Consider the following 13208-nt stretch of genomic DNA (forward strand, 5'->3'; position numbering starts at 1 on the left):
CTACTCGGAGAAAATGCTGGCAGTATCCTTTCTGGAAAAGTGCTCCACATTTTAGAATACCCTGAGCATGATCAGCTTGCACTACAGAGCCCTGAACCACTCCTTCCTGGCATGGTGTATTCCATTCAGATCAATTTCTCTTCTGTGTTGGCTGAAGGCTTTTCTGGGTTCTATAAAAGCACTTACAAAACCAAGGACGGGGAAGTCAGGTACGAAACTGTTGCTATTTTAAACGTATCTTCTATATATCTGTTTCAGACAGTAATGGTCTTGCTTTTCTGTAGTTTCTATTCTAGAGGTGCTAGAACCCACTGGTAGAGAGAACTCTTTAAGGGCTGACACTCTGCTCGATTATACATTGAACTGTGCTTGTTGACTATAATGTATATATACATTTTTTTCTGTGTAACTAATCTGAACGTCTCTATTATTGCTTTTACATTTCTGTATTTTTTTTTTATTTGTGAATTGTGTTGTATTTCATCTGAGCTGATCCTGAAATGATCAGTATTGATCAGTGCAGTACGCAATAAACAAATATAAACAAATAAAGCCAGTCAAATCACTGTATGCATGTTTTTTTTTTTGAAGTACATGTGGCCATCTGTTTAAATCAGCCTAGTATACCATGCTTTCTCTTTCTGAGCGAATGAATGTGCATTTCACTGTTTAGCCACTGGAAGTTGGAACCTTTTCTATACCAGCAGCATCATTCAGCTGCTCTGATTTAAATGATTTAATGCTAGAATTTAATTTAATGCATGTTTAATTTATCAATGCATTTTTGATTTGCTTGAGTTGTTATGATGCATCAACAGCTGTATGCTAGTAACTATATAGAAGACGGAAAGAGACAGAGAGGATGTTCAGGTTGGGATGTACCAGCTCATTTTCCCTTTGACTAAAAATATTGATGATACATAGTTTAGATTATGTGGGTATAGATGGCTCTTTCTTAGGTTCAGACAAAAGTAGTCCCAATTGAGCATGGCTAGACCAGACCTTCTGTTATCATTCAAAGGAAGGGGTAGAAAAAATATCATTATCTAGGGCAACCCCTGCACCAGAACTGATTCTTTAGGTTCCAGGAATGTTTCAGTGCTGTAGTTTAACTAGTAGCAGGTTGGTTTGTTCATTCACACTCTCTCTGTGTATACACTCACACACACGTACATACTGATATACAAACATATTTAATATATATTTTTTTATTTTGCTTTTAAAAAGTAGAAGTGACAGAAGTGAAAACTCTTAGATGTGGGGCACAGACCTTGAATTCACTGAAAAGAATATTTCTTGGCCTCCAAAAGTTAGGAGAAAAGCTGCAGTTTCAGAAGACTTCAAGGCCTTCTGGAATTCTTTTCTGGAAGCTGATGGAATCATTGCAAAAGGAGCATAAAAGCATATAATACAGAATTGCCAGTATATGAAGGACTGTCAAGAAAATAAAACAAACAAACAAATGTATCCCTTTCTAAGTTGGTAGGATGTTGATAAAATGTTTAGTTGTCAAGTTTCATTTACATTTATTTTCTTTCTTGTTTCCTTTTCTCTTACACTTTCATATTTTATTACACTTAAGGGTGAAAAATTACTAACTTATGATTAAACATTCCTTCGTCTAGCCCTGTCATTATAGAATCATAAGCCCCCTCCCACTCAGGCGTAATCAAAAATCGAATCAGCTGGCATCTGTTATTCCAGCATCTAAAGCAGGTCATATATTATGGAAACAGCTTCTATTTTACTTTTAAAAGTCAGTTATAACCAATATAAAGTAACTCATTACTGTGTTTATGATTATTGGACTGTCCTTGCACGTGTAAATTCATTAGTAAACATAGCTAGTGTTCCTGGTGTTGATTACAGCTGTTCATTTTTCCCCCCAGTTGTTTGCTTTTTTAACACCTTAATTAAATTATCACTTAAGATATTGGTAAGTATACATTAATATAAAAGAAACAAACCATATTACCATGTTTCCAGTTACATACATTACATATGTTCTTTTTATAACTATCATCAGTCCAGCATTACATAAATTGCTCAATTGCTGGCTTTCCCTCAAACTTCTCTTTTCCACTTGAACATTATTCTGCATGTATTGTTCCCACAATTTCCATTTATTTCTATGTCATTTGCTCCTTCCCTTTTCTAAAGATCCTATTCCCAAATTGTTTATCTCTGTTAAAATATTCAGCACTTCAAATACAGTTGTTTTAGACTCTGATTTCTATTTTCTAGTAATTGCTGTTTTGGCTGCCACCAGAAGTAAATTTAACAAGGCCTTATATGTCTAGGCAATTCAAATTCTTTGCCCCAGTTCAAAGTAATCATTTCCTTAGTTAAACTCATTTGCTCACCCAGTATTTCTGACAAGAGTACTCTGTATGGAATTTTTTAAATCTGCCGACATATTACACTCCCAAAATATATCCTCCCAGTTACTTCCCCATCACACCTCCAACATTTGCCATCTACTTGAATAAGAATTCTTTCATCCTCCCATCTACAGTTACCTCCATGAGTTACCCTGCGCTCTTTAAGAAGTCTCGTAGACAACATCTCTCCTCTGGCTGGCTATGCTCATGCCAAAATAACTCTCTCTAAACACTGCTACTCCCACTTTAACTCACTTCTTTCTGGCCTGCTGGTGCTCCATCTACCCTCTCTATTTATCCAAACACCTCTTGCCTTACCTAGTTACCTTACCCTATCCATCTACACCACCTTTCTCTCTATCCCTCACCACTGCTAACCATTGCTGCAGTTATTCTTCCTGGACAACATTCTCTTTCTCATGCCCCTACTGCTAGTCAGTTAACTACTTACTGACTGTCATCTCTTTTGTCTACACCCTCAGTAGTCTTTAAAATCTTATCCAGCTTACTCTTTGCATATAGTCCTTACCTTTTGCTAAATATGTACATAGCATAAATGACTTAATTATGTACATATACAACCTGAACTTTTCCACTCGTACCCAAGCTGCTTACTGCTTTATACCTGTCAACTCTGATATTAACCTTTCCACTCATATCCAAACTGGTTACTGCTTTAATACCTCTTAACTCTGATATGTATTTGTTTCCCAAATCAGCCCTCCTTTAAGGTTATGTCCATGATTGTTACTGTATTGCCTGATAGCTCTTTATGTAATTGTATTTGTATTTGTGTATTTCTGTTGTATGTGTATCAACTTGTAATTTGTATGTGGAGCTTTCCTCCCCGGGCCTCCACTGAAAGTCAGCTCACCTAGGCCCAGTGGACCTTCCTGGCAAACAAATGCAATTAATCAATCATTCAATAAATAAATAAGTCTGTTTGGGGTATAAAATACTTATGCAAACACTTCAAAGTAAAAATTCGAAGACCTTCTGGACTTTCTTGCATACGTGGGAGCCATACATATGTCTCTCTCATTGTTCTCTTGTAAATTGCTCATCCAATCTCTCTTCTCAATCATTTTTAACCTTCTGTGATTAATTAGACATCTGAAGTAGTTGACTTCATTTGATCTTCAACCTGTGGGTCTGTGGATCTGAATCTGATCCAACATGGCCGCATAACCAGCACCTGATCTGAGCTCCAAGCTCTTCCCCTTAACCATAATGTCCCCTGTCTCCTTCCTCTCTTCAGATCTCGTTTGCCGTTGAATAGCTAAGCATTGTGGTCTCAAGCTCAGAGCGTTTTTTTGTGGTAAGTGATTGCATTTTGAGAGTTCTTCTCCTTTTTCTGTACTTTGTATTCCCTCACCTCCTCTACCTGCTTTGGTGTTGGTTTAACAAAAAAAAAAGTTTTGTTTTTGTAGTTTCCCCCTTTTTGGCCTTCCCACTCCTATCTTCTTTGTGAGTGAGTGTGTGCGTGCCTGTGTTTTTCCTTCTAGGTAAGGAGTATGGCAGATATTCCCCCTAAACTAGATTTTAGGAAGTGCACAGAGTTTGGCCATAAGCTCTCTCCAGCTAATGGCCATACTCTGTGTGTAGTGTGCTTGGGCGTAGCCCATCTGCTTACACCCTGTCCTATTTACGTGGGCTTCAACCTGCTGGCCCTTAAGGACAGGAGGGATAAGCTCATTTTGAAGGGCTTCCTTCCTTCATCGGGGATGGCTGTCCCCACAACCCCGGCTTCAGCCTTTTCGACTGACGCTTCTGCCTCTTCTCCTCCCCAGATCTCTGGGACTCAAACTCCCACCAAGAGGTCTGGGGAAAGAGAGGGAGGTACCATAAGAAAGAGAGACCGCATAAACGGTCTTTGGACCATTCGGCTTCGGTGGAGCCTCCACCCAAGTCCAAAACTCCCACCAGGCTCAGTTCCCCCTGGCTCCACTCTCCCAGTTTCTCCCCTGAGCTGGAGGTGTCTTGGTGTTCTCTAAGGATGTCCCCTCATCGGCACTCCCAGTCGGTGTTGGTGGCTTCCTCCCTGTCTACCCGTAGTCTTAGGGAGGCAGAGATGGACAGGATGATGCGGAAGTTCATCTGCACCCATATCCAGATGGGAGTCTTGCTGGGCCCCTCTCCCTCCAGAGCGGGGAGCTCACAGACCTTTTTCACTCCAATATCTTCTTCTCCGATCCGTTCTTTGGTTTCGGAGTCTTTGGATACAAGGACTGTCGGGATCGGGGGGTTGGCACCGATGGTACCCTGTACCTCTTCTCCGGCCATTGCCTTGAGTGTGTCTGAGCTGACCAGGTCAGATCCGAGCTCTCGGAACTGTAGCCTTGGTGTCTGATCCGAGGGGGTTCTTTCGGCTCCGAGTTTGTCGGAGCACAGTCTTCCCCTTGAGATTTTGGCATCTGTAGTCTCGGCTCTGACTCTCCCATCAGATCCAAGGGGAACGGCTCCTATGGTAGTTTCTCAGGATGCCCGCTCCCCTACGGCTTTTGATGTGGTGGAGAGGGTTCTCTTGAGTTCGTCGAGGCCCTTTACCATCTCGTCTTTGGACTCTGCCTCGAAGTCCCTCTGTTTTGAGTATGGCCCCGACCGTCCTGCTGTCTCGGGGACTGCCTGTGCAGGTTTTGCCTCAGGAAGCCCCCATGTGGGAACAACAAGAGGTTTGCGAGTTCCCCCCAGAGATACCCACTGAGGAGGTTCCTCGTAAATGGACGTGCAAAAGGAGGCAATTGGACTACTCTCCAGAGCCCTTGAACGAAGACACTGACTTGGAGGAAGGGGAAGGTTCCCCCAATGACCCCCCCCCAAGGATGCCTTCTTTGGAGATATCATGGAACTTCTTCGTCAGAGGGGGCGTGGTCTACTCAAAAAACAACCCTGGATGAGTCAGTGTTCCTAGAGGCATTCGACACAGGCCCATCTAGTTCCTGGGTGTCCCCTTCTGCGGATCCGCTTGTGGACCTCATAACATCTCGGGCGTGGAAGGAACCGGACACTGTGGAGCCCATCACTAGGTGCCCAGATAAAGTTCTAAGCCCCCCCACCAGACAGGACTAGGTGGAGCAAGGGGTCCCCTGTAGATGCTATGGTGGTGGCTGCCACCATGAAAAAATAGCTTGCGCAGGGGTGCTCTACGATCCATCATCCTGACTGAGAGTCGAGGACCATGGACTGTCGAGGGAAGCGGGTGTACGCTTCAGCAACCTTTACCATAAGGTAGCTGAACTACATGACACATGTCATTAAACTGCAGCGAGACCTAGCCAAGGAGGTAGCTGAGTTGCCCCCAGAGTTCATGCTGGAGGAGGGCAAGAAGGTGTTCTCCACACTGATGGCCATTCTCAAAGCAGTAGCAAACACAAAACAAATCCATGCGTCTGCTCTCCCATGCTATGAAGGGAGCACCCTGGGCAGCCGGTTCCGGCATTACCATGAGGCTGTGTCAGTTCACGGGACCCTTCAAGGCGTCATTTGCAAATGCCCCTTATGATGGTTCTTCCCTGTTTGGGAAAACAGTTCATGACACATTGGTCCAGAGTGAGAAGGATGGGAAGACAATGTCTGCCATTGGGATCTGCTTCTCTGCCTCTCAAAGATACTTTTCAAGGAATCAGCGAGGGACAAAGAAGATGTGATTCCGCAGGTCTCAGTCCTCCCGGGGCACTCAGGACTCGCCTTCCTCCAGAGGCAGAGGGGGTTATGCCACATGCCATCCAAGAGGCAGAGGGGGTCTAAGAAACTTCGGGTCTTAAGAACCTTTCTTGGACAGACCCGCGCAGCAGCCCTGAGGGGCTGGCTGACTGCTCATCTTTGGAGGCAGTAGGGGTCACTTTTCGCTACACCCAGCAGCATGGGAGTCCGTAATGTCAGAGTGTTGGGTGGTTCAAATTACAGAGAATGAAAATGACAGTCCACAAACACTGTAACCACAAAAACAGAGACACGGATGCCTGGAACTGGTCCCCACGAATTTTATTATATAAGCGCTTTCGTCAAGTCAGATACAAGACTTCCATCAGATGATTTCCAAAATGAAGCAACCACATTTAAAAACTAATGCAATCACCTGACCCACAAAACAAACATTTAAAGAGATAAAAACACACTTGTCCCTACCAAAATGATATTGACTTTTTTCAATTTCTTTCCCAGTAAAACTATTTTTATATACATATAAACAATACGTCTGTATAATATGAGAAATAAAAACATATAAAATACAGCACACGATGAATAAAAACCAAAAATATAGATGATAATATTTTATTTTTTATTTTATTTTATTTATTTTACATTTGTTGACCGGGATGATCCGACTGGCGTTATATCCATTTTCAGCAGAGGCCCGGGGAGAAAAGCTCCAAGACAAAACAACAGTTTTATAACAATAGTAATAGAAAACAGACTTTATACAAATTGGTTTATACAAGGATAGAGGATATTTTCATTGGTAAAAGTTAATTTCTTGGTTAAGATAGAAAGAGGTGGTAGTTTATTAGTAACATTGAGGAAACCAATAACAATGACAAATATGATAATAAATAACCATTCCATATAAATCCCCACACCATAAGTATTAAATGTAGGCAATTACCTACACTGTGCCCTCAGTTTTAAAACACAACCAATAGACACCATTTCATTTAATGCTGGGTAACCAACAACTCCAGACATAAAATCCAATATAATTCCCTACTTTCCAATGTCAACTGCCATGGACCACCTGTCTCCTTGTTTTTTACCTGTTCAATGACAATAAATTTAAAATTATGTCCAGGAAATTCAAGTATATGCCTATAAAGAGCATTATTAGTTTTCTTTCCTCTATTATCATAATTGTGCTCATAAATTCGGTTCTTTAATTTCTGCTCAGTTTTACCTAAGTAAAAAGCTGGGCACACCTGACATAAAGCCCCATAGACTACACCGGTACTGTTACAGCTGAAATTACCCCTCATTTTCAAAATATAGCCATTAATATCAAACATTTACCCCACATTGATGTACATGCAAAATTGGCAGAACCCACATTTATTCATGTGTGGGACTTTAGTAGATTCTTGTTTTCTAAGGGGACTGTCTACCAAATTCTTTAAATTCAAGCCTCTTTTCCATACTATGGTGGGTTTACTACTTATTTTAGATCTAATACCTCCATCCTCAACCAACACATACCAATTTTTAAAAATAATTTCCTGAACCTTTTGGTAATCAACTGTAAACTTAGTAATAAAAGATAATCTAAAGTTGTTTTTTTCTCTATCATTTGCCAACCTTACACTTTTAACAAGATCCACCTCCCCACCACCAGATATGGGGGGCTATCACCACCTCCCAAAATAGGGGAGTAGATGCCCAATCTTCTCTTAGTCACCACCTCACCTCTAATCTCATGTTCAAATGTTATGGGATATTCCCTCTTGATAAACATTTATTCCAGTAAATTACACTCTGTTATAAAAGCTCTGAAATTAGATACAATCCTTGCAGCCCTCACAAACTGTCCTTTAACAACCACTTTTTCTGTGTTAAAGGATGGGAGTTCTCAAAATGTAAGAAAGAATTGGAATAGGTAGGTTTCCTGTACATTGCTGACACATATTTACCATACACCAGGTACTTTTTCAAATTCACGTCCAGGTAACATGTTATCATTACCTATAGCACATGGACATTTTAGAAAGTCCTTGGTGTTGTTAACTCATTCACTCCGGAGCAGCTCAGAAAAAGCTGCCTGCTTAATTCCACCATAGGAACAACAGTGCAGCCTGAGCTCATTTTCAGAAAATCCATTTGTAATACCATACAGGTTCATAGGTTGGTACTAGGCTATCAGCCCTAGGGCCTATACAAGCCTAGCCATAACAATTCCCTGGCTATTTCTCCCCACACTATTTATTTCCCTGGACCCCTGTGTAGCAGGGCGACTGACTTGAATTTCCTTTCTCCCATCCAGTCATCAAGGTTCCTTTTGAAGAGGGCCAAAGAGGTGCTCTGCTTGACATGTATAGGCAGTCTATTCCAGTGTCTGGGGAGTCTCTGGGTCAGGAACCTATCCCTCCAGCATGTTTTGTTTATTGTGATGACAAGGTTTAGATCCCTGGAGCGTGTGGCTCTGAGGGATTTCTTTAAGTGTAGCATGTCCAACAGCTCTGGGTTTGACATGGCCTTGTATGTTAAGCAGAGATCGCCTCAGAGTAGACAATATGCAACAGAGTATAGCTGGAGTTTTTTAAGGCGGTCAGCATAAGGCATCTGCTTTAGGCCTGTGATTCTTTTAGTGAGGTATTTCTGCGGCCTTTCCAGTTGTTGCAGATGTCTTGAGAGGTACATACCAAATGGGGCGTTGTATTCTATAATGAGTCTAATGAGGGATGAGTACAGTGGGACAATGACCTCCTTTTTTCTGGATGAAAAGCCCTTAATGATGAGGTGTGCCACATAGAAGGATTTCCTGACTGTTGTGGTGATGTGGTTATTGAAGGCAAGACCACTGTCCACCTGTGTCCCTAAGTCTCTTATCACACTTTCGGTGTTTAGTGTACTGCCACCTATGTGGTAATTCACGGGTACATGTTTTTTTCCCAAAGGGGATAACTATACATTTCTTGGCATTGAGCTTGAGCACATAGCTCTGGCACCAAGCATCTGTTTCTGTAAGGCCCTTTTGTAGAGTATCCACATAATTTGGGGATTTAATAATGGCTCCCAGTTTGCAGTCATCTGCGAACTTTGTTAGCCAGAGTCCCTTAGTGTTGGCCTGTACTTCAGAGAAGTAGATGCCAAACAAGAGAGGTCCCAAGACTGAACCCTGAGGTACTGCACTTATCACTTGTCTGGAGCTGGATATGGAGTCAGCTACTTTTACAGTGTGGGTTCTGTCAATAAGCCAGTTGGCAACTCATCGAGTGATGTAGGGATTAATGCCCAGCTTAGTAAGTTTATCTATGATTCCAGAGTGGGGGATGGTGTCAAAGGCCTTGGCGAGGTCCAGATAGGCTGTGTGGACTGCCTTACCCTCGTCCATGGCTCTGGAGACTGATTCGAAGAAGCCAGTCATGTTCAGGAGACCAGGTCGGCCCTTCAAGAACCCAAGCTGGGAGGGGTCCAGTGTTTTAAGGTTGCCAATGACTTTGTTTATAAGTTCCATGATAATACGTTCCATGGCCTTGCAGATCAGGCTCGTCAGACTAATGGGGCAGTAGTTCCTGGGATCCAAGGTGGATCCCCCCTTGTGGAGTGGGATAACTGTAGCTGTGCGCCACTCAGTGGGCATGAAGCCTGAGGTGAGGGTATGATTAAACATGACACTTAGGTGAGGTGCCAGTTCATTTTGTAGTTCATGTAGTACACAGCCTGGGATGTCATCTGGTCCCATGGATGCTGTATTCTTAGCTTTGGAGAGTGTGTTTTTTACCTGTGTGGCCATTATTACTGGAATTTGGCAATCTTCCAGTATTGAGATGGGCCATTTAGGGGTGAGAGGGGAGTGAAGTTGGCACTGAATCGATCTGCCAGGATATTGGCAATATCCGTGGATTCAGTATATTTAATGCCATTCTCTTGTAGCTCAGAGCAGATCTGAGTATTGCCATTTAGATTTGAGACATAGTCATAGAATGCCTTGTGGTTGTCTTTGGAATTAGCTTTGGAGGATTTTATGAGGGATCTCAGCTTCTTAATGAGGCTGGTAAGGGATTTTCCACTTTTCTGCAACAGTTTCTTCCTTTTGTTGTAAAGTTTGTTTATGGCAGGGGACCACCAGATTGGCTTCCTTTTTTTTGGAGGAGAGCATCTTGGTTCTATTTGGGATGGCACGATTCATGCATGAGTGGATGTGCTTGTACATTGCCTTAGTGTAGGACTCAGCAGTCAGACTTTCAGTTCCCGTCTGCATGGGTGTCATGAAGTTTGTAACTTCTGACTTGAGTAGCATGAAGTTGGCTTTGGAGAGGTTTTTTATGGAGGTTTCCTTACTGGGGGGTGGGGATGGGATGTGGATGTTAAGGGTGATTAGCTTATGGTCTGACCTGACCAACAAGGGGGTAACCAATAGGTGTGGAGCATTGATTTCCCATGTTGATAATGACCAGGTCTAGGATATTGGAGCCCCTGGTGGGACTATGGATTAGTTGATCCAGGGCATTGGAATTTATGAATTCCAAGAACCGAAAACAAATGTTCATAACTCTTTAACTATAAGAGCTAGACTAAAAATGTAAATGCGAAAGTTGTGCAGCAGACACTGCCTTTTCCAACAGTGTAAATGTTGATAGTGCATATCAAAGTCATTATTAAATATTTGGCAAGGAATGTTGATATTGTGCATATTTTTTCCTTTTTGGAAAAGCAAAGCACAATATCTTGGTCAATGTACCATGTAGACCCATACACTTTGTATTTAATCTGTTAGTATGGATGTCAGCTTTAAAATGATACCTTAACCATTACTGTGTGATGCTCCTTTATGGAGATATTCACAGAAATATGATTACTATAATATTTCTCTTAATTGATAAATAAACGAAGCATAATATCTCATGCAGAATATCTCATCACCTGTAACAGACAGAGCCTACATATCAGTGTAGACGTTGTGCGTCTCAATGTCGGCTTCAAAATGATGCATCATTTGTGTGATCACCATGCTCCCTTGCAAAGATGTGGGCATAATAATGAGAAGTATTGAAATGTATAATTTTCATAATCATACAAGACTAAACAAACTGTGATATCTGTACAAATATACAGTGCACACAGTTCTTTTACCATGTTGTAAGCAGTAACACTGTCTTCAAAATGAGGTATTACTTGGCACACTGACATGCTCCCTTGCAAAGTTATTTACCAAAATATGAAAAACAATCATAATTTCCATAACCTAACTCAAAAACAAACTTTGATATCTGCACATGTGTACAATATACTGGCACAATTCTTTTACCATGTTGGAGCCAGCGATACTGTCTTCAAAATGAGGTATTACTTGGCACATTCAGATTCTCCCTTGTGAAGTTATTTACCAAAATATGAAATAAAATCACAATTTCCATAACCTAAGTCCAAAACAAAATTTGATATTTGTAATGTGTACAATGTACAGGCACAGTTCTTTTACCATGTTGGAACTGTCAATACTGTCTTCTAGTTGAGGTATTACTTAGCACATTCAGATGCTCCCTTCTAAAGTTATTTACCAAAATATAAAAAAAAAACATAATTTCCATAACCTAAGTCCAAAACAAACTTTATCTGTACATCTGTATAACATACTTTACAGTGTGGAACTATCAATACTGTCTTCAAAATTGGGTATTACTTGGCACATTGGCATGCTCCCTTGCAAAGTTATTTACCAAAATATGAAAAAAATCATAATTTCCATAACCCAAGTCCGAAACCAACTTTGATATCTGTACATGTGTACAACATATGGGGCGGTTCTTTTACCATGTTGGAACTATCAATACTGTCTTCAAAATGAGGTATTACTTACCACATTCAGATGCTCCCTTGCAAAGTTATTTACCAAAATATGAAAAAAAATCATAATTTCCATAACCTGAGTCCTAACAAAACTGATATCTGTGCATGTGTACAGCATTCAGAACCAGTTGTTTTACCATGTAGACACATATGATTGTAAATATACACATTCTTGGTATAGCCAACATATTGCTGAATGGATACATGTAAAGAGAAAAAGCAAGGTAAGGACCGCCACTCCACTAATGAACCCAGCACAGGCCAGGAGTTCAGCGGCAGGCAAGGCCATATGATCTGTCCAATAGTTGTGCTGGCTACCCACTCAGACAGCTGATACCACTGCAGTCTCATGACCTCATTCAATGTCAGCAGTCTGCCTTACCTATGCCTTTTCTCTTTACATGTGTCCATTCAGCAGTGGACCTAAGGGATCAAGTTCTGTATTAGTAAGCCCTTCCTGTCATCTAAACTCTACACATGCCTGATAAAAGTAGACTTAAAAAAGAAGTATTGCAGGATGGCCACTGACATATTAGATTGTATGTGGTAGCAGTCTCCTGAAATAGTTGTTGTTTCTCAGAATCCTCACCAGCTCCTTAACACAGTTATTTGCCAAGCTCAGAAAAATATATTTTACACAACACATTCCATAATAAGAGTTTTACTTACTATACTGGTCTTACTTGGTCATGGGTGTTTTCCATTCTTCTCACAAGCTACATGTTATCAGTCCTGCATTGCTGTCCTCACTCCATTGCGGAGGTCAGTCAAGAACAATGCAATGCCCTCTTCAGTTAGGTGAATGCCAACCCTTCTGAACAGGTGAACATCTTCCGTGGTGATGCTGTCATGGCAGATTGCAGATCCACTGACCCTGTGCATCAAGCCACGCATGAACCCATTCTGTAAACGTCTGGCTTTGTGAGCTGCCCGTTGACTGTTTGCTGTTTTCCATATCTGTCGAGGAATTATATCAGACCACACAAAATGACAACGTGGCCACCACGACTGCAGGTGTTCAAAAATTGCTGTGATTTGAAACCATAGCCTTCCGAGTGGTTGACTGATGACATCATTCCCCCCAATGTGCAGCACAAGAATGTTGGGCTCAGGGTAGATGGAACACCTCTCTTCCAACAACTGCAGTACTCCGCTCTAATGCATACCTCTTCTTGTAATCCAGTATACCTTCACACTGGATGTGGGGAAGCTCAAGTTGTACCGGTTTTCAGTTTCGGAGGCACAGCTGGCAGCCCAGTGAATGTCAGAATGGCCACATACCCACACTCTGACTTGTCATTCTCCTGGTGGACAAACCTGCAGAGGAAA

At 41.7% G+C, this 13208-nt stretch overlaps 1 protein-coding gene across 1 annotated transcript in view; it reads left to right on the forward strand.

The window, feature by feature from the left end:
• Positions 1–13208, forward strand: part of LOC122795779 (endoplasmic reticulum aminopeptidase 2-like) — a 1481589-nt gene that overhangs the window by 506 nt on the left and 1467875 nt on the right. Inside the window, exon 1 of the mRNA XM_044064110.1 lies at positions 1–209. This exon is cut by the window's left edge and continues 506 nt beyond it. Within this exon, the coding sequence (XP_043920045.1) occupies positions 1–209 (209 nt within the window). The remainder of the gene's footprint in view (positions 210–13208) is intronic.

Source organism: Protopterus annectens, chromosome 2.part2 (assembly GCF_019279795.1).
Source record: "Protopterus annectens isolate FY-2018-M chromosome 2.part2, PAN1.0, whole genome shotgun sequence".
Classification (NCBI taxonomy): domain Eukaryota; kingdom Metazoa; phylum Chordata; order Ceratodontiformes; family Protopteridae; genus Protopterus; species Protopterus annectens.